Here is a 20,885-nt window from a genome sequence, read left to right on the forward strand (position 1 = left end):
CCTCCAATCTCACCTTCAAGGAGTCCATAAGAAGCCTGTGTTGGAGATGGACCTCAGTGGGACCCATTAATGCTTTGAGACACTTTGGGTTTTTTCTTCTGACTGGGGCTCCTGGAATGGTTTGTGCAATCTCTTCTCAGGCCCTGAGGTTCAAGGGCTCAGCACCAAATGCACCACGGGGCTCACTGGGATCAAGTAAATCCTGACAAACCATGGCTCTGCCTTTCTTTCCCTCTGGTCCAGCGCAGTTGATTAGGAAAGTTTTTTTCTAGAGCTATGGAGAAATATTTTAAAGAGCTTCTTAGAAATAAGTGTTCCTGTTTTAAAGAGTGTCTTTTCTTACTGTTTCTCTTCAGAGCAGAGTTGATTGCAGCATTCTGTGATTGGTATTGACTCAGGTTTTCTCTTCAGGAGATCTAGCCTGCTCAGAGAAGCTCTACCTTGAGGTCTGATCCAGTGTGGACAACCTTGCTCCACATTGCCCAACCCCATCCTGTCTGTCCTCAATCACCTGAGATCTGCTTTGGTTGGAGATCTGGCAGCATTCAGGGAAACAGGGGTTTTCTTCCTTTTCTCTTTCTGAAGAGAGTGTGCCAAGGAGGTTTCTCTTTCCAAGGCAGAGCCATTCAAGATCTGTTGTAGGCCTTTGGACTCCTTGGTTCCACAAGGCCCTGTTGTGTCACCATGGTCTCTGGGTGCTGTGAGGCTCTGTAGTGTCACAATGGATGTTTGGTTCCATTGAGCCCCACAGTATCACAGTGCTCTTCTTTCTCCTGTGGCAACCAGCAGCAAACCCCACTGGCAGAGCCACATGACTGGGAAGAAGGAGAATGGGGGACATTTGGAGTGATGGTTTTTGTCTTCCTACGTCACAGGGCTGTGGGGTGGGGCCCTCCTGTCCTGGAGATGGCTGAACACTGGCCTGCCCATGGAAGGGGGAAGAGACAACAACCTCTGTGCATGGAACTACAACAGCAGAGAGGTCAGGCCAAAGTCTGGCTTTAAAAGTCTGTTAGCAGCAGAGGAAACATCAATGTGAGAGAAAAGATGTGTGCTAATGTCTTTACAAATCACTTCATGGGTGAAGGGATGGCTGTTAGGTCTCTGAATGGGTTGTAAATTTTCTACTAGCTTTGGGCAGCAGGTTTGTTACTGGGCCCACACAGCTTGGCTCCTGAACCAGACAAGAGTCTGCACAAGGCTGAACTTCTGCACTTTGGGGGGAAATGCCAGATTCAAGGGGGAATATGGGGTACACGGGTTGGGAAGGCTGTATCTTCCGAGTACCTTGGCCAACGGGGAAGGGAAGAGGGCAAAGTGTGGCCAGGAGTTAAGGATAAAAGGAGGCTGCACTCTCTGAAGCCTCAAGAGAGAAAAATCTGTGGGTGTGTGCCCTGTAAAAAAGCCACCTCCTAGGACAGTGGCTGCCTTTGGTGCACCAAATGTTTCAACTGACATGAGGAAACTGGGATGATGAGTTTTGTTTCCCAGGAAAAAGAGCCATCGTTGATATCCAGGGGCCTCTAACTGAGACTGGGCTTCCACCTGCTAAAATTTCATAGGGGGCAGGATTTCTCCCAGACTAAAGCTGCCACCACCGAGAAGCCTGGGTGCTGTTGGACTGCAAAAAGCCTCCTCTTAACTGGCATCAGGAAACTGGGATGGTTAGATTTGTTTCACATGGAAAAGAGCCATCAGGGTCCACTAGCTGGGACTGGGCTACCGGCCTCTCAAAGTCCATATGGTGCAGGATTTCTCCCAGAGCAAAGCTGCCATATCCTCGGACCATGGCTGCCATTGGACTGTCAAATGCTTTCTCCTAAGTGATATCTGGAAACTGGGATGGTGAGATTACTGTCCGGTGGAAAATAGCCACCATTCCTATTCAGGGGCCTTATCTGGGAGTGGGTTTCTGCCAGCTAAAATTCCATACGGCACAAGATTTCTGCCAGACCAAAGCTGCCACCACCGAGAAGCCCGGCTGCCTTTGTTGCACCAAACGCCTCCTCCTAACTGACATCTGGAAACAGGGATGCTGATTTTGTCTCCTGTGGATAAGATCAACCATTCATGTGCAGAGAACACAGGCCAGCCCTGCGCTCCCCAGGCAGGGAAAGCCCCGGGATGCCCCAGAGGATGGAGCACGGCCACTGCGGGGTGTCTGCCCGGCCCCTCTGCCATCCTGTCCCTGGCCACGTCCACAGTGGGTGGCATGGGGCCAAGCTGGCAGCAGCCATCAGCCTTGTGGCAAGATCTTGAAGTTCACAGTGTTGTGGAACTGAAGCTTCAGCACAGAGACCTTTCCAACCTGATCTGCCCTCGTTCCTCTGAGTCTCTGCACAGAACATGGCGTGGAACAGAATGGCAGGAGGGGCCTGTGTGTCCCAGGGCTCTGGATTTGCACTGCTTGAGCTCCACAGAGATGCAGGCAGAGTGAAGAAGCCAAACTTTATTAATGGAAAGCAAAGCAAAGGGATGAGCTAAAGGGAGCAAAAGGGATGGGCACAGTCTGAGGACTGGAGGGAGGGAGCAGGACTGCTGGGAAAGGATCGAGAGTGGCCTGGCAAGGTCTTTCTCCAGCTCCCTCTTTGCTCTTGGTGGAGGTAGAACATTCCACAGGAAAGCAACTGGTGCCACAAGGAGTGGGCGGCATCAGGCAGCTCTGGGGGGAACCCTCAGGACTGCTGCATCCTGAGGGAACACCATTGGCCTTGACCTGTAGGCACCTGCAAGGGCTTCAAATCAGCTGCCTCAGCTTCCAGGACCTCTCTTGGCCACATCCTGATGTGTGTGCAGGACAACTGCGAGGCACTGCTGGGACCCTGCAGGACAGGGGCAGCTGTCTCGTGTGCACGTAGCACCCCGTCACAGAGCTGGGCTCATCCCAAAACCACATCAACCATCTGGTGTCAGCAGGGAGGAGCAAGGAGCACTGGGCTGGCTCCTCGCAGGGTGTCTCAGCTGGGCTTGCTCCACAACACGCCCCCGTTTGAAGGGCTGCTAATGCCCAGCTGCCAGAAATGCCGTCCTTGTTCTCTCCAAGGTGCACAGGAAGAGCCAATGAGCAGGATGCCTTGGGAGGCAAATCCTCCAAGCCTTTGCTGAGGCCAGGGACACAGCAAGATCAGCCAAGACTCTCCACGTTGCCTGGCCCACACAGCCCAGCTCAGTGCTGGCCCTGGCCCACAGCAGCTTTCACCAAGCGAGAGGCAAATGCATATGGCCAAGGGTTGAAAAGTTAACATATCGAAATATCCATTTCTAACACTCCTGAGAACTCCCAAAAAAACCCAAATTGCCCCCTGAATATCCTCCAAAAGTTAACTATGTTTGCTCCTGGCACGCATGAGTTGTTGAATCAGAGCCTTTGGAGAGCAGGGCACAGCAAAAGAGCTAAAAGAGAAATGGGGGATATGGAGCCTAATTTTTAAAATCGTTTGGAATTCTGGGGTCCTCTGGCACAAATAATAGCATCAGTTCTTTCCCCAGGTGTTGCTTCTGCTCAGGCATTGGCTACGCTTGAGAAGATGAGATGTTGAGTGAATGAACAGCTGAATATCACTTCCACTGTTTTGAAACAAATGCTTACAGATGTAAATAGCATTAGACACCCCACACTGCAGAATAGAGCTGCTATAGATTTTTTGCTATGAGCACATGGGCACGGGTGTGAGGATTTTGATTGGATGTGTTGGATGTGTCTTTCTGAGCATTCTGCATCCATTCACGAGAAGATCAAACAGCTCCAAGATAATATGAGGAAGTTGACTGTGGACAATTGGGGTTTGGATGAGTGGTTAGAAAGGTGGGGAATACTTAGGTGGTTGAAAGATATAATCCAAGGGGTTTGGATATTTTTGTTCGTTATTAGCACATTGTTTTTTCCATAAATAAAGTTAGTGATTCGCTTTATAAAATAAGATAGAACATGATATGATATGATATGATATGATTGATATAATACGATAAGATAAAGAATATCATAAAAGATAAGATAGTATAAGGATAAGATAAGATAAGAATATGATAAAGTAAGGCTGGGATAAGATAAGACATGATAAGGATAAGATAACAAAGACGATTTGGCTGGTGCAAATAAAAGAAGCAGAATTGTAGTAATGCTGAACAAGGTTGAGACACTGGTGGACATGTCTATACAAATCTGGGCCTTGTGTGGTGTGCACCAGCCAAAACCCATATTTAGTCGCTGTATTTTGCTGCTCAGTTCTTTCTGCATATTTTGGTGTTTGTTCACATGCTTCTTTCACATGCCAGCTATTTTTGTGCATTTCTTAGTTTAGACCAGTGCTTATAATAGGTGCACAGCATGAGAAACTTTAAGGAATTTTTTTGGTAACTTGTTTGAAACACTCCAAGGCTGCTGGAACATAAACTATGCTAAATCAGGAGAGAAGAAGTTGAAAATACAGAACACCAAGATTAGAAGATTCAAGATAACAGGAGGTGGTGAAACTGCATGAGACCACCAATTACTGACTCTGGGGGGTTTGAATGGGTGGAACAACACCCTAAAATTACCAACTGTAGAGTGTGTGCCCACATGGGTGATGGTTCTAGAAATGGATAATTAAGGTTAATTATAAACAATAAATTGGCTTCTGCAAAATCATATTGATCTGCTGTCCAGAAGTCCACTTTGTTCCTGCAGGGGCTGTGCCCTATAGGGCAGAACCCCATCCCCTATAGGGCACAGCCCCCATCCCCTATAGGGCAGGACCTCATCCCCTATAGGGCACAACCCCCATCCCCTATAGGGCAGGACCTCATTCCCTATAGGGCAGAACTCCATCCCCTATAGGGCACAGCCCCATGTGTTGGGAAGGATGAGAAGTTGACAGGAAGGTCTTACAGATGTGTGTGTATAACAGAAAGATTTTTGAATGTAGAATCTGAAGAAGGAAGAGAGATGAGAACAAGTTTTGATGTAGAAGAAAAGAATTGCTGAGCCAGTCTTACTGAGTAAATAAGAAGGCAAAGGGCAGTGAGTTGGAAGGGGCTTTTATGACTCTGAGCAAAGGATAAATCCACCTCAAACAAAAGATGTTTTTACCAAGGAAAAGAATTTTTACAGGCAAACAAAAATACCATGTTGCAAGTAGAGAAAAGATCTCAGGATTTTCCACTGCAAGAAAACTGAAAAACAACTTCTAGCTTAAACTGAAACACACTAACTTTTTTGTGATTGGAAAACCGTAACAAGAATATTGTAATGTCAGTAGGTATGATAGGCTACAGGTGATAGTGAAGGGAGTGATTGGTTGTCATGTCTTAGGATGCTCTGTAATGAAAATTATTTAATGCATTGTAACCAGAACTAGAGGAAGCTTTCAGACAAACCCACAGATGTGGCTGTCAGGCTGTGGGCTGGGCTCTTGTCACCCACGGCCCATGAATTGTTGCATCACATGGATACAATAAACAGCATTTTAAATGATAAATAAATTACTGCATCATTTGGATAGAATAAGCAGCATTTTAAAGAGCCCGCCTGGAGTTCCGCATCCCTCATTTCAGGCTCTTACAATCAGAGAGTCTTACATGCAGCAGCTTGATGGAGTGTTTTGTTAAATGAATTTCTTTTCATTTATTGCCAATTCATGCCATTTTATTTCTTTTGGATAATACAATCCCTGATGACTAAAAATAAGCGCTGGTTCTGAAAGTGAACAAAATGAGAACACTGTGTCAAAATGCTGGTGGCTCAGTTCTTAAAACTCAGCAACAAAAAAAATGGCTTGAAGTGGTTTGTATTGACATTCACATTTGTTTATGAAGACAGGAAAATGCCAAAGTATTTTTTTACACTGCTCTATGTAGGGATTTTGCAGGTATTATATGTTTGTAAATGATTTACTGAATCCTACACAGAAATTGCAGGAAACAGTTCTATCTGCTCTTAAGATTCGATTGCAGGAATTGATAGGAAGTTGAAAGAAAGCTGTGAGTCAGCTGTGAAAAGTGGTGTGGAAGCAAAGGTCTTTTACACCAGCAATCCCATAACACCAAGGGCTCTGCATTGTTTTAGTTAGACTGTGCAGATGTCAGAATATATGATTCTAATACAATTTAGCATGGCCAAAACTGAGGAGAGTCACGCTGACATCCAGTCTGGTTTACTCACACTCCAATTTTAAGTTCTGTCATGGCTGTCAAAAGCTTCCCATTGCATTAAAGGATGCAGGTTCTTCTGCTGCATGCATTAAGGAGATGAAGAAAACAGAAACTTAAATTTGAGCAAGTGCTCTGTTGTTACTAAGAACAAAATGGATGTAAGTAATAAAAACCTCTGAAATGCATGCTAGAGAGAATTCTTCCTTGTCAGACACACTTAGTGAACATGGCTGTGTCCTGGTCAGTGTAAATACAGCCAATCATCCATTTGGGCATGTCCTTAAAAACTGCACATGGACTGCACAGTCCTGTTAGGATACCTGCATTTGTACTGCAGTGGGAAATACAAGACCGGGTGCTGGGCAGGGGGAAACTTGTTGCTTCCTCTGAGTGTAGTAAGGAGAGTTTTAGGGAAATTGTCATCATCAGAAAGATGAAAGATAATTCTTTTGAATTTGACAATTATCTTTTTTTAAAAATGTTTCTCTCGTGTGCTGGTAGTGGTGATGATGATGGTGGTGGAGGAAGGGAGAGAGACGAGAGAGAAGCAAGAGAGAGCTCTGGCTCAAATACACGGATTTTTATTGACAAATTACCCAATGAGCCAAAACCGTGAACCTGACAAATTTCTCCTAAACCTGTTAGAATTCCCTAATGCTAAAGTCTACATATAACTTGTGCACATGGCCTATCTGTTCTATGTGAAGATTATATAAAATATTCCTGCTGTAATTTTATTTTGTCTAGAACTAAGTTTTTATTGACTCAATGCAGCCACTATTTTATAGGAGATTCCACAGATTTTACTTTTCATGGTATTTAAAACACATTTCTACGTGCTTCACACTAAGATTTAAACTTCTACTTCATATCTATGCTACTTAATATTTCTAATTCCTTAAACTAAAACTTAGACCTCTATTTCATGTCTGTGTGGTTTCCTGTATTTTAATTTCTCAAAATATTTTAAATTTAATTTTTGCATACTGTTCTCTTTCGGAGGGAGTGAAAGAGGCTTCTCTGTTCCACTCTCCAACAACCAGGAATGGGGACAGGGACTGAGAGTGGGGACTGGGAAAGGGACATTGGAATGGGAATGAAAACAGGAATAGGGAATGGGAATATGGGAACAGAACAGGAAATACGGAAATAGAAATTGGAGAGAAAATATGGGATGGAGACTTACAATATGGGACAGGGAACACACATAGGGATAGGGTAACAGGATTGGGAATGGGATTATGGGAAGGGGACTGGAAATATAGAAATGGAAATATGGGAATGGGACTGGGATCAGGAATACTAGAAGGGGAACAGGACAGGGAATATGGGACTGGGAATATGTGAACAGTAACCAGGCAGAGAATACAGGACAGGGAATGATACCCGGAATGGGAACTGAACTGGGATGGGGGCAGGAGTGGTGTGAGACAGGAATGGGCTGGGGGCAACGGCAATGACAGTAGGGAGAGGAGGATCCTGGACAGGGGACAGCAGGAGCTGGGTCAGGGGGAAACGGGGAGAGGGTCAGGGCAGGGGGTCCTTGACCAGAAGCTCCATCAGCATCTCCCAGTGCAGCCAGAGCCACTGGACCTGGGGAGCCCAAAGCCCTGATCAATCCCCAAGGAAACCTGAAGTCCCTGGAACGCAGGGTCCCCCACATCCTCTGGAAGATCCCCCTGTGTCTGCAGGCATGTCTTAGTTCAATGTCTTCATTTTTACCCCGGTACTGGGTGTCTGGGAAGGACAACGAGAAAGGCAAAGAAAATCCAGGCCACAGGGAGCCAGCACGAAGCTTTTCCTACATTCAGGGCCCTCGAAGGGCTTCTCTCAGTGGAGACACGGTTGGTGTCCGGCAATGGTCAATATCCTGGAGAAGCTCTTCCCACACTCGGGACACTCGTAGGGTCTCTCCCCGGTGTGGATGCGCCGGTGCCTGATGAGGTTGGAGTTTTTCTTGAAGCCCTTCCCGCAGTCGTGGCAGCAAAAGGGCCTCTCATCCCAGTGAGTGCGATAGTGCTTCAGAAGGCTGGAGCTGCTCTCAAACCTCTTCCTGCATTTATCACACTCGTAGGGCTTCTCCCCAGTGTGGCTCCTCTGGTGCACAGTCAGGCTTGAGCGGCGGCTGAATCTCTTCCCACACTCCCCACACTCGTAGGCTCTCTCCCCCGTGTGGCTCCTCTTGTGCACAGTCAGGTTTGAGCTCTGGATGAATCTCTTCCTGCATTTATCACACTCATAGGGCCGTTCCCCCGTGTGGATTCTCCGGTGTCTGATCATGTCCCATCTCCTTCTGAAGCCCTTCCCACATTCCGAGCACTTGTGGGGCTTCTCCCCATGGTGAAGCCGCTCACGCAGCCCCAGCTCCGAGCTCCGGCCGCCTCCCTGGCCCGGGCTGACTCTTTCCTGCTGGGATCCCCGGGCTGTGCGTTTGCAGCCCCTCCTGCTGCGGGATCTGCGGGGCTTTTCCTCCCCGTTGCATTCCTGCGCCGTGGAGCCGCTGCAAACGGCCTCTTGCCCGAGGCTGTGCCGCGGGGATTTGTCCTCCCTGCTGTCCGTGCTCAGCTTCTTGTCTGGGGGAGGAAGGACAAGGACAGGATGGGATTTGCCTCTGTGCCAGAGGCAAGGGCAAGGAGATCCCCCCAGGGCTGCGCTGCAGCCGGGGCCGTGCTGGGCTGGGAGATGGAGCAGGACACAGGGGAAAAGGGGCACTGACTTCCTCCTCACCTGCCTGCGGCTCCTGGGCCATGGACCTCATCCTCACAGCCTCCTCCTCCTCAATGCAGCCAAGGTTTGGGAAATCCTGGTTTGGGGGGAAAACAAGGGCTGAGCGCGTTGGGTTTGATGGTGGCGCTGCCCAAGGGCAGCTGGAGCAGTCAGCGCCCCTTTCAGCCTCGGGGGCCCGGAGCCCGCTCAGCACCAACCTCCCGCACCCCTCCAGGCTGCCGGGGGTCCCCCGGCTCCGGGATCGCCCCTCTGAGCTCTCCCCGCTCCGGGACTCCCGCCTTCTCCCCCGGCTCTGCCGGGGATCCCCAGAACTGATATCGCCCCCTCCCCGCCGATACCGGGCCATCGCCACGCGGGAGCCGCCAGGATCCCGCCAGGGCCATTTCCCGCTCGGCTTTGGGCTCCTGCAAGATCCAAACATCCCCTCAACAGCAAAATAAAACCCTCCCGGAGCCCCCCATGATGGATTTGGGGCGAGCTCCCCCTCCCCGCTCACCTGCGGGATTTTGGGGGGCGATGCTGCCGGACCCGGGGGAGCTGCGACGTGATCGAACGGAAGAGAAAAGCGCGTGGTTTCAAACTCGCTCCTCCTTTTCCTGCCGCTCCTCCTGTGTCCCTCCTCTTCCTCCCGCTGCTTCTCTTCCGTCTCTTCCCTCTCCTCCTCTTCCTCCCGCTCCTCCTCCTCTCCCAGCCGTCTCCCAGCGCAGCCAGAGCCGCTGGAACTGGGGTGCCCAACGCCCTGAGCAACCCCCAGGTCCCTCCCAGGACCCCTCAAATCCCTGGATCTGAGCGTCCCCCGCATCCCCTGGGAGATCCCCCCGTGTTCCCAAGCAGGTCGTTATTTAACATCTCTATTTTTACTCTGGTTTTGGGTGTTTGGGAAGGACAAAGAGAAATGCAGAGAGAATCCAGGCCATGGGGAGGATGTGCAGCCCCCAGCCGGTGTCTTCCCAACATGGATCAGCAGCACCAGGGCTCAGGGGGGCTCTGCCCACCGGGGGTCCCTGGGGATCATCCAGCGCGGATCCTGCCATGGGGATGGAGCTGCAGCAGGGCACTGTCTTGGTTTGACAGACAGGTGTCTGCTGAGGAGCTCTGGAGCTTCTCTTGAAACGGAAAATGTAAACTCCCTCCCTCTAAATTAATATGACTTGGAAATTAAGGAGCTCTCTGGCAAAGATACGGGATTTAGAATAGCAGTTTTTCACTGGGAAAATGAAAATAAGTCTAGTAATATAAAGACCAAAACACCGGCAAGGTCAGAATGCAACCTGTAACCCTGTTGTTCAGGGTGTTGGTTACAGTCTGAATAATGGTACCTGTAGTTTTCTTGGAGTGACAGATGTGGTTTTGTTGAAGCAATGATTTTGGAGAAGGGTGTAGTTACTTTTTTAACATCTAGTGGTGATGAAGATAGGCCTGGTCTTCTTCTGGGAATTTAGTGGGAAAGGTTGTTCTGATGTTTCAAATTTCAGATTTTATTTAGGTAGGAAATACTTGGCTTTTCTCCTTGGGTGGGGCATCTGCCCTAAGGTATAACTCCTTGTGGGGAGGAGTTCTGAGGGATGGGTCATGGAAGAGATAAGGAGCCCTGCTCCACCTGGTTTCAGCAGATGGTGATAGAATGTATACTTCTGCTTGCATCTTGCATTGCAACTTCAGACATGATCTACTCCTTATTCTATTACCATCTGCATCCTACCTTAATTAATACCTTCTTTCAACTCTGCTATATATTTTTATCCACAGTGAAACTTTACACACAGTTCTCACTTAAGATTAGGTTTTTCTGTGGTGCTCAATGGGTTTCTTTATCTTTCTGCATTACCTACTAAGTGTAACTATGTTTTTGAGCAAAAATAATTGTACAGATTGGTTTGCCTTTGCTTGAGGTGGGCCTAATCTAAACAGTCTTAAAATATCTTTTATGTGTCCTACAGGGACTTTATCCCCATCCAGTGTGTGCAAGGCTTCAGACTGGGCAGGACTTGCTTGAGTGATGGACTCTCAGGTGTTTGCTATTTAGGTGGCTTTTGTTAAGTTCATTTCTCAATTTGTGGATGTTTCCCTGCCCAGTGCCTTTAGGGTAATTTGAAGTAGTCTGTTGTACAGTTCAACTTTCCTAGGCAGCTGGTGTGTGATAAGGGATATGATCTATTTTTTCAATATCCTGGTTTTTGGCTGAGGTGTTTCTAAGGCTGTTCTTGAAATGGGTCCTGTTGTCTGACGATTCTCTCAGGGGTGCTGTGTCTTTATAGGACTTGCTTTTTTAAGCTTCAGATGGTGTTTTGAGTAGTAGTGTGAGGTACAGGGTAGGTTTCTAATGATCTAGTGGTGGCTTCTACAATTGTGATCACGTAGCACTTGCCTTGGGGGGTTTGAGGCAGTGTGATGTAGTTCATTTGCTCGGCTTCTTTATACTTATATTTGGAATACTGCCCCCTATATTAGACAGGTTTTATGGGCTTGGCTTGCTTGATTTTAGCACATGTCTTACATGTCTTTAGCACATGTCTTATGGATAACTTGAGAAATGCAATTTAGAGTTAAATCTGCTTTTCAGTTTTGTGCCTACTTATAGGTGGCATTTTTGCCTTGATGGCTTGAGGCAGTATGGGCCTATTGAGCTAGGAACAACTCTCCCTTATGTTGCTAATTTAAATTTATTTGTGACATCTCTATTTTTGCAGCTTGATCTACTTGCTCCTTGTTTTAGTGTTCTTTATTAGCCTGACTTTAGGGAATGTGGCCGTCTACATGATGGACTTTTACAGAGAGTTTGTCTGAGTGGCAATGTTTTTGCACTCATCAGCAGCCTCAATTGGTTTTCCTTTATGTTGCTAGCTGGCCTTTTTTTACCTTTCTAGCTCACTCCACAGAGCATTGGTTACTATTTATGATTCAGTATAAGGGTAGAGCTTTGGCCAGTTCTCTCTTTCAGCAGTGTCCAGGGCCAGCTGAATGGCTTTGAGTTCAGCAAGTGCACTTGATTCACCTTCTCCTTCAGTAGCTTGTGTGACTCGTCGTGTGGGGCTCCCTGCGGCCACTTTCCACTTCTGGTTCATCTCAACCATGAGACAGAAACTGTCAGTGACAAGAGCACAGCGTGTTTCTTGTGCTGCTAGTTGGTTGTATGGTGGAGCTTTTTAGCCTGGGTTACTTGTTTCTGCTCCTTTTTGTTAGTGAGACTAAAGTTTTTATCTTGTGGCCGGTTTTAAGTGTTTTTAAAATTTCAGGGTGATTTGTGTTTCTAATCCAGCCATGCTGTGTGATGAGAGCAATCCATGGGCTCCATGTGCTGTGGGTGGCGTGGTGGGTAGAGGAGCCTTTTCTTTAAACATCCACCCCAGCACTGGTAGTCAGGGTGCCAGGAGGAGTTGTGCTTTTGTGATAATTCTTTTTGAGGTGGCTTGAACTTTCTTATTATAGGCAGAAAAGATTTTGTTGGGTTGTTTTTTGGTTGGTTTTTTTGGGTTTTTTTTTTTTTTTTTGGTGAGTGTAGTTTGCTTTTGACTTTCTGTAACTTTGACTCTAGAATTCTAGTGCTCGGCCTCGAGTCTCCCCAGGCACCTTCTGCTAAAGGCTCCAGGACAAGCCATTGTTTTTGGCTGCAGAGTAAAGCAAATTCCTCACCTCTGGTCCCGTCCTGACTGGGCCAAGGGCACAGCATGAACGATTTTCTGCTTGGTCTGGATGAAGATTTGTTGTTGTTCAGGGCCGCAGCTGGAATTGTTCTTCTTAGGGTGACCAGGTAGAGAGGGCTCACAATGTGGCTGCACTCAGGAATGCATTCTCTAAAAACCTATGGCCCCTAGGAAAGCTTGTGTTTCCGTCTTGCTGCTTGGTGGAGAGACTGTGATGATCTCATGGATCATTTCAGTGGGGATCTGGCTCTGTCCATCTTGCCACTCTACTCCCAGGAACTGGATCTCTCAGGCAGGTCCCTTGACTTTGCTCTTCTCCATGGTGAAACCTCCTTCCAGCACTGTCTGTATGATCCTCTCTCCTTTCTCAAATACTTTTATTGCTCTGTTCCTCCACACAATTGTGATATTGATGTATTGCAGGTGTTTTGGAGCTTTACCCTTTTCCAGTGCAGCCTGGATCAGCCCCTGGCAGATGGTGGGGCTGTGTTTCCACCCCTGGGGCAGTCGGTTCCAGGTGTACTGCACATCCCCCCAAGGTGAAAGCAAACTGGGTCCTTCACTCTGCTGCCAAAGGAATGGAGAAAAATGCATTGGCAATGTCAATGGTGCCACTTTGCTGCCTTGGGCTCCAGCTCCTCCTGGAGATCCAGCGTGTCCGGCACGGCAGCGCTCAGCACTGGAGAATCAACAACTGGGAGAGAGAGAGTGACTGGTGGTCAGAATCCAAATTTACTCTCAGCTACACGTGCTTATATACCATTTTTAGGAAAGCTGGTCATTTTTTACTACATTGGTTTGGTTAAACGTCATACAGACAAGCTTACACATTTTGCAATATTTCTACTTGATTCATTCTTCTTTCCTGTCACTAGTCTTGATCCAATCTTCATGGAGTCTTCAAAGCTCTGTTTGCTCTTGCCAAGACATCTTGTTTATCAAGCTGCTTATGCTAATTAAATCCACAGTGCTCTGTCTTAGCTTCCACAGTGGAGTCACTTCATTCAAGGCACAACAGCCTACAGTAAATTTCTATTGTCTGTCAGACTTGCCCACAGGCAAACTGGGGCTGTTGAAGGATGAGTGGGTTTTACTGAGCACCCTTTGACTTTCTAGCCAAAATTTTATGGGTGGGGATAATGGCATCTTGATTCATCTGATACTGCTGGCTGTGTGCTGTTGAGGTGTGTCACGATCCGCCCAACCCGAGCGGGAGTCGTGACTGGTTCTTTTATGGATCTCAGAGCGCAAAGGACACAGCAGGGGACAAAACCAGTTTACTTTTACAGAAATGCACTTTATTTAGTGCCAACCAAAATGCGATAGTGGGACAGAGAGGGAGAGAGAGAGAGAGAGAGAGAGAAAGGGGGTTGGGATTATAGCTACCAAGACGGGCAGATGAATCCTCGTGGAGCAGCCAATAGATGTCTGTTGCCATCTGGGGAGATCTCAGGGGTCTCCTCTGAGAAAGTCACTTTTATAGTCCTTTCCCAAAATGAGTGGCTTCTGGCCAAAAGGTGGAAAGATTTATGGACTATTGTATGTGGAGATGGTTACCCTGAGAAACAGGTGGAAACAGGACGTTTCAAGGCACACCAAACCATCTTTGTTGTTATGAACACACGCAGGGCAGCCCATACTGACCAGTCCATTGTTCTTCCATCTGTGGGAGCTTTGTTGAGTCAGCGCCCTGTGACTAGTTGTCATGAGAAACCAGTCCTGGTAGGCATCACCTGCTTTTCACAGTCACTTGGCGTTCCTCCCATCCCTGGCCAGCGCAGGCCTCAGGCGAGGGTCGTTGGGCAGAAACAGACGAGAGGCTCACACGGACTCTCACATCTTGTTGCAGGCTCTCTGGTCCCTTGGCCACAGTCCAAACTCCCCAGCCAGTTTCTGACTGGTTTTGGGGCCCAGGTGCAGTTATGGTTTCTTCATGTTTACAATGCCCTAACCTCCCATCCTGCTTCTACAAACACAACAAAGTCAAGCAAATGATTTCTTGTCTTAGCTCGAACCAGCTCCATCTGCTAATAATTAGCCCTTCTACTCTGGTTCTATTCTTGCTAAACTATTAATCAATATATATTGGTTTTATCCTTGTAGCTATAGTGTTAACCCTTTTAATTCTTCCAGACCCTTGATTCACCCTGACCTCTCCCCCCATCCCACTGTCCCTCCAGGAGCCCGACGTGGCCAAACCCTCCTGGGGACACCTCAGACACGAGACACAGAGTGGGAAATGAGTCCTGGGAGGTAGAGCCAGGCGTGGCTGGCAAGTCCCAGTTCCAGTCTGGTGTCACTATCCCATTTCCTGGTGTCCCCATTCCCATTCCTGCTGTTCCCATCTCTGTCTCTGCTGTACCTATCCCATCTTGGTGTCCCCATCCCTGCTCCCAGTTGTCCTCATCCCTGTCCCCAGGGTCCCCATTTCAATTCCTGGTTTCCAGAGAGGAATTGCTGGCCACTGGAGAAGGGAAGCCGGATTTTTTTGCCTCAGGAGGATTTATTGCTCAAACCAGGATAATTTCACACCAGAACTAAAGCATTGGGAATATTTGTGGTTCTTGGCTTTAAAACACTGGAGAATGGGAAATTGATCTGTTAGCAGGAGCTGTGGGTGGGTGGGAGCAGCGGGGATGAGCTCTGCTGGCAGCTCTCGGTTTCCTGGGAAGAGGGAAGGGGCCAGATCCAGCTCCATGGATTGTTCAGGCAGTGACTCCTGCTGGGATGAGAGAGGGTCACAGTGTCACCCTGTCCCTGTCCCCATACCACAGGATGGACCTGGCTGGAGCCCATGGAGAGCAGGAGCTGCTCCAGAATCCCACCTGAGCCTGCTCTAATCCTGCTCCATTCAAACCATGTGATCCCTCTCCATCCATCTTGCCCCAATCCTGCTCCATCCATCCCACCCAACCTCGTCCCAAAGACCCTGGCCCAATCCCTCTCTGGAATGCCAACCTGATCCATCTCCATCCATCCTGCTCCAATTCTGCTCCATCCATCATCCATCCATCTATGCATCCATCCACCCGTCTATCCATCATCCATGCAACCATCCACCCATCTATCATCCATCCATCCATTCATCATCCGCCCATGGTCCATCCTTCCATCATCCATCATTCATCCATCATCCAGTCATCATCCATCCATCCATCCATCCAACCATCCATCCTTCATCCACCCATCCATCCATCACCCATCATCCATCCATCCAACCATCCATCATCCAGCCATGCATCATCCATCATCTATCCATCATCCAACCATCATCCATGCATTCATCCATCCATGCATCCAACATGCGTCCATCTATCCATTCATCATCCATCATCCACCCATGATCCATCCTCCCGTCATCCATCCTCCAGCTATGCACCCATCCATCATCCATCCATCCCAACTGATCCTACTCCAGAACCCAGCCCTGATCCCATGCCACAATTCAATCTCATCCTGCTCTGGACTCCTGCTGTAATCTGGAATCCCTCCCTGATCCCAATCTGTCAATTCTGCCCCAATCCCCCTCTGGAATTCCACCCTGACCCCGCTCCGTTCCTGCAGTCATTCCCAGCAGAAAAGGAAGATCCATGAGATTCCAGCACGGATCACACACTGGGATTAACCCCAGGATATATTCTGGGATCCACATGGAGGGGATCCAGAGCTGAGTCCAACACTGGAACTCAACGGCTGCCATGTTATATCCATTCATGTCCCTCTTCCCTGTGGAAAAACAGTGGGATCAGCGTTGGTGGCACAGGATTCCCAGAACGGTGCTGGGTGGATCTGTGCCCCTTCCTGACCCCCATCCCATGTGTTACTGGATTGGAGCTTCCAGACGACGAATCCAACGAGGACAATGAGGATGATGATGGCAACAACGGACACAGCGACCACCACGATGAGATTCCCACCAGATGTCAGCTCTGGGAATTGTGGGATGGTGAGGAGGGGGAGAGGAATCCCCATCTGGGAATTCCAACTCCCCAGTTCCCACATTCCACATTCCCAGCCTCACCCCAAGTGAAGATCCCGGGCTCCGACATTCCGGGATGCTCCACCCGGCACCGGTACTGCTCCCGCTCCTCCGGCCGCGCCTCGATCCTGGCCCAGGTGTGGAAGGTGCCGTCGCTGTTGGGAACGACCCCGCCCCACTCCGTCTCCTGATCCCGGATTTCATCCCCCTTCATCCAGTTGACCGCGATGGCCTTGGGGTAGAATCCGTACACGTGGCAGGACAAGATCAGCATCCCCTGTTCCTCTTTTCCGGATACATGGACATCAGGGGGCTCTGGAATGGGATAACAGTGAGAGACATCCATGGAATTCCATGGGAATGGGATGGCGGTGAGATATGCCCATGGAATTCCCACTGCAATGGGATGGGAGTGAGATCTGCCCATGGAATTCCATGGGAATGCAATGGGGGTGAGATCTGCCCATGGAATTCCATGGGAATGGGATTGGGCTGAGATCTGCCCATGGAATTCCCACTGCAATGGGATGGGGGTGAGATCTGCCCATGGAATTCCATGGGAATGAGGGTGAGATCTGCCCATGGAATTCCCACTGCAATGGGATGGGGGTGAGATCTGTCCATGGAATTCTCACTAGAAGGGGATGGGGGTGAAATCTGCACATGGAATTCCCACTGCAATGGGATGGAGTGAGACCTGCCCATGGAATTTCCACTGGAAGGGGATGGGGGTGAGATCTACCCAGGGAATTCCCACAGGAATGGGGATAAGATCTGCCCATGGAATTCCATAGGAATGGGATAGAGATAAGGTCTGCCTATGGAATTCCATGAGAATGGGATGGGGGTGAGATATGCCCATGGAATTCCCACTGCAACAGGATGGGGGTGAGACCTGCCCATGGAATTCCCACTGGAGTGAAATGGAGATGAGATCTGCCCATGCAATTCCATGGGAATGGGATGGGGGTGAGATTTGCCGATGGAATTTATTATGAATGTGATAGAGGTAAGATCTGCCCATGGAATACCATGGGAATGGGACAGGGGTAAGACCTGCCCATGGAATTCCATGGGAATGGGATGGGGGTGAGATTTGCCGATGGAATTTATTATGAATGTGATAGAGGTAAGATCTGCCCATGGAATACCATGGGAATGGGACAGGGGTAAGACCTGCCCATGGAATTCCATGGGAATGGGATGGAGGTGAGATTTGCCCATGGAATTCCCACAGGAATTACCCTGTTCCCAAGTCCTCCATTCCCAAATCCCACTTTCCCACAGGAATTCTGCTTCCACCTTTGCGGTCCAGCTCCTTCTGCCCATATCCGACGTATCTGTGGATCCACTCTGGGCAGATGTGCTCCAGGTAATTTGTCTTCCTCTCAGCCTCGTTCTCATCTTCCCAGTGCCTCCTGGTGACCTCAGCAGCGCTGTCGGCTGCCACGAATCTCCTGGATTCCAGGTCAAAGGAGAGGAAATCCCTCCCGTCGTAGCTATCCCGGTGGGATCCACGGACGCTCCCATTGGACAGGAGGTCACAGCCAGAAACTCGCAACCTTGTGTGAAAACCTGGGGGAATTGTACCCACAGAGACCCATGGAATTGTGTCACAGCCCCACAGATCCCCATCCCAACCCCATGGATCCCACCCCAGCCCCATGGATCCCATCCTAACCCATGCAGCACAAGATACCCCATACCAGCCCAATGGATCCCCATCTCAGCCCCTTGGCACCCTGTGAATCCATATCCAAGCCCTATAAATCCCATTCAAGAATTATAGATCCCCACTCCAGCCCCACAGATCCCACCCCAGCCCCATGGATCCCATTCCAACCCATCCATCCACATCCCAGCCCCACAGTTCCCCCCACTCGCCCCTGCTCTGGTTGTACCGGTCCCGCAGTGTCTCCAGGTCCCTGGCAGCCACGTGCTGATTCCCCACACTGATCTGGGTCTCTCTATCCCAATATTCCGGCTCTGCTCCATCCTTCATCCACTGTGTCAGCGGCTCCATCCAGCCCCGCTCGCTGTCGTAGCGTGTGAAGGGGATCCCATCCAGGTACCCAATGGCCATGAACTGGGGGATCCCCGGGCTGGGCTCTGACACTGACACATCCAGGTAGCGCAGAGAGTGGAGAACTGGGGGGACACAGAGATTTGGGGGGGTTGAGGGGTCATGGATCACTGAAAGGGGAACTGGGAGAGCTGGGAAGGGGGTGCATGGGGTCCCAGTGTCCAGGAATGGGGGTTCAGGGGACTCTCAGGGTCAAGGAAAGTAGGATACAAGGAATGGGGGATTCCAGGGGACCCCAGTGTCAAGGAAAGGGGGTCCAAGGGTCCCCAGTGCCAAGAAAAGAGGGGTAACAATGTGGGGAGACCCGGGATGGCTGGAATGGGGGGCTCAGGGGTCCTTGATGCAGAGGGAAAAGGAGGCTGGGGGCTGAGATAAGCAGGAATGGGGGTCCAGAGGGTCTCAGAGTCAAGGAAAATGTGGGTCTGGAGCTGGAGAAGGCGGGATGGATGGGAAAGGGGGTGCAGGGGGGGATTGGGAGTGGATAAGGGAGTGCAGGGAGGTGCCTTCCTTTCCAGTGGGACTGGGAATTTAGGGGGCTCCCAGAGCCCAGAATCCCCCCTGGGAGCCTATATGATACCCCTGGGACCCTCCTAGACCCCCCGCAGGACGAGCAGGGGGTGGAGATCTGGGGGGATGCAGAGACTGGGGGGGCAGGAAGCGGAATGGGGAGAGCCGGGAAGGGTCCAAGGTTCAAGGGAGGGACTGGGAGAGGCGGGATGGGGGATCCAGGGGGTCCCTGTGCCCAGGAAAGGGGCTCCAGGGGTCCCCGGTGTTGAGGGAAAGGGGGGGCTGGGACTGGGAGAGGCGAACGGATCCCGGAGGCGCAGCCTGGGAGACGGGATAGAGACCGAGGGAGTGCGGTGGGGGAGGGGACGGGGGAAAGGGGGAATTCCAGGGAGTTCATCTGGATCCCATTGGATCCCCGCTGAGACCCCTGGGACCCTCTGGGACCCCATTTCGGGAAACGCCGGGAGTGGAAAAGGGGGGGGGACACGGAAAGTTGGGAGGTTCAGGGGATCCAAAGGTCAATAAAAAGGGCGGGACTCGAGTCTGGGAACAGCGGGATGCCCGAAAAGGGGGTGCAGGGGGGTCCCAGGCCCAGGAATGGAGATTCGGGGGTATCGCAGTGCCCGGGAATGAGGGTTCAGGGGGGTCCCCGTGCACAGGAATGGGAGTTCAGGGGGTTTTTTCTGCTGGGAAAGGCGATGGAGAGGTAACAAGACGGAAAATGACGATTCAGTGGTTTCTCCGTGCCCGGGAATCAAGGTTTAGAGGATTCCCAGTGCCCGGAAATGGGGGTTCAGGGGGTGCTGGTGACAAGAACAGGGGGGTTCAGGGGGGGGGTCTCCGTGCCAGGTAAGGGGGTACAGGGGGGCCGGTGCTGGGTTAGGGGATCGAGGGGGGTCACACGACACAAAATGCAGATTTCGGGGGTTCACCTGCCCGGGAATGGATGGTTAGGGGGTTCCCAGTGCGCAGAAATGGAAGTTCAGGGGGGTCCCGGTGCCCAGAAATGGGTGTTCAGGGGTTCCCGTGCTGGGGAATGTGTGTTAAAGGGGAGTTTCCTTCCCGGAATTTGGGGCTCAAGGGCGTTCTGCTGCCCAAAAATGGGGGCTCAAGGGGTGCTGGTGAGCAGAAAATGGGGGTACAGGGGAGTCTCCGTGCCAGATAAGGTAGTACATTGGTGGGGCCGCTGCTGGGGAGGGGGATTGGGGGGGGGGGTCACACGACCCAAAATGGAGATTTCCGGGGTATCCCTGCCCAGGATTAGAGATTTAGGGGGTTCCCGGTGCCCGGAAATGGAAGTTCAGAGGGGTCCTGGTGCCCGGGAATTGCGGTTCAGGGGGGTCCCACTCACCTTTCGTCGCGCCCCCCAGGCCCCCCAGGAGCCCCAAGAGCAGCCCCAGCCCCAGCGCTGGAGCCATCGCTGCCGTCCCCGCTCGCAGCTGTGGCGCAGCTCGAGAGACCCGAAAGCGAAAGAGACCGAGGGAGCGCGGGGGGGAGGGGAAAAGGGGGAATTGCAGAGAATTCCTCTGGATCCCCGCTGCGACCCCCCTGGAGCCCTCTGAGAAACACCTGGGACCGCCCTGAAGAAAGCGCCGCGACTGGAGAACTGGGGGGACACGGAAATTTGGGAGATCTGGGGGTGCAAAGGGAAGGAAAAGGGCGGGTCTGGGGCTGGGAAGGGCGGGATGCCCGAGAAGGGGGTGCAGGAGGTCCCCATGCCGAATTAGGGGGTGCGGGGGGGTCCCCATGCCCAGTAATGGGGGCTCAGGGGGTCCCGAGGTCAAGGAAAATGGGGGGCTGGGTCCCCGAGAGG

At 50.6% G+C, this 20,885-nt stretch overlaps 2 protein-coding genes across 2 annotated transcripts in view; one reads left to right on the top strand and one right to left on the bottom strand.

The window, feature by feature from the left end:
* LOC306815654 (class I histocompatibility antigen, F10 alpha chain-like) overlaps positions 1-16,106 on the top strand; it is a gene marked incomplete at its 5' end in the record, with an annotated part of 136,447 nt that extends 120,341 nt beyond the window's left edge. The window contains 1 exon segment of the mRNA XM_079332221.1: positions 16,078-16,106.
* Positions 16,107-16,124: 18 nt separating this feature from the next.
* Positions 16,125-20,634, bottom strand: LOC306815656 (class I histocompatibility antigen, F10 alpha chain-like; the record flags this gene model as incomplete). The annotated part of the gene is given in 6 exon segments (XM_079332223.1): positions 16,125-16,214; positions 16,218-16,432; positions 16,525-16,797; positions 17,785-18,057; positions 18,367-18,630; positions 20,424-20,634. Coding segments are annotated over 6 exon segments (1,182 nt in total). The 5' UTR covers positions 20,491-20,634.
* Between the last annotated feature and the right edge of the window lie 251 nt (positions 20,635-20,885).

The sequence above is a fragment of the Erithacus rubecula genome (assembly GCF_903797595.1).
Source record: "Erithacus rubecula genome assembly, contig: scaffold_179_arrow_ctg1, whole genome shotgun sequence".
NCBI lineage: Eukaryota > Metazoa > Chordata > Aves > Passeriformes > Muscicapidae > Erithacus > Erithacus rubecula.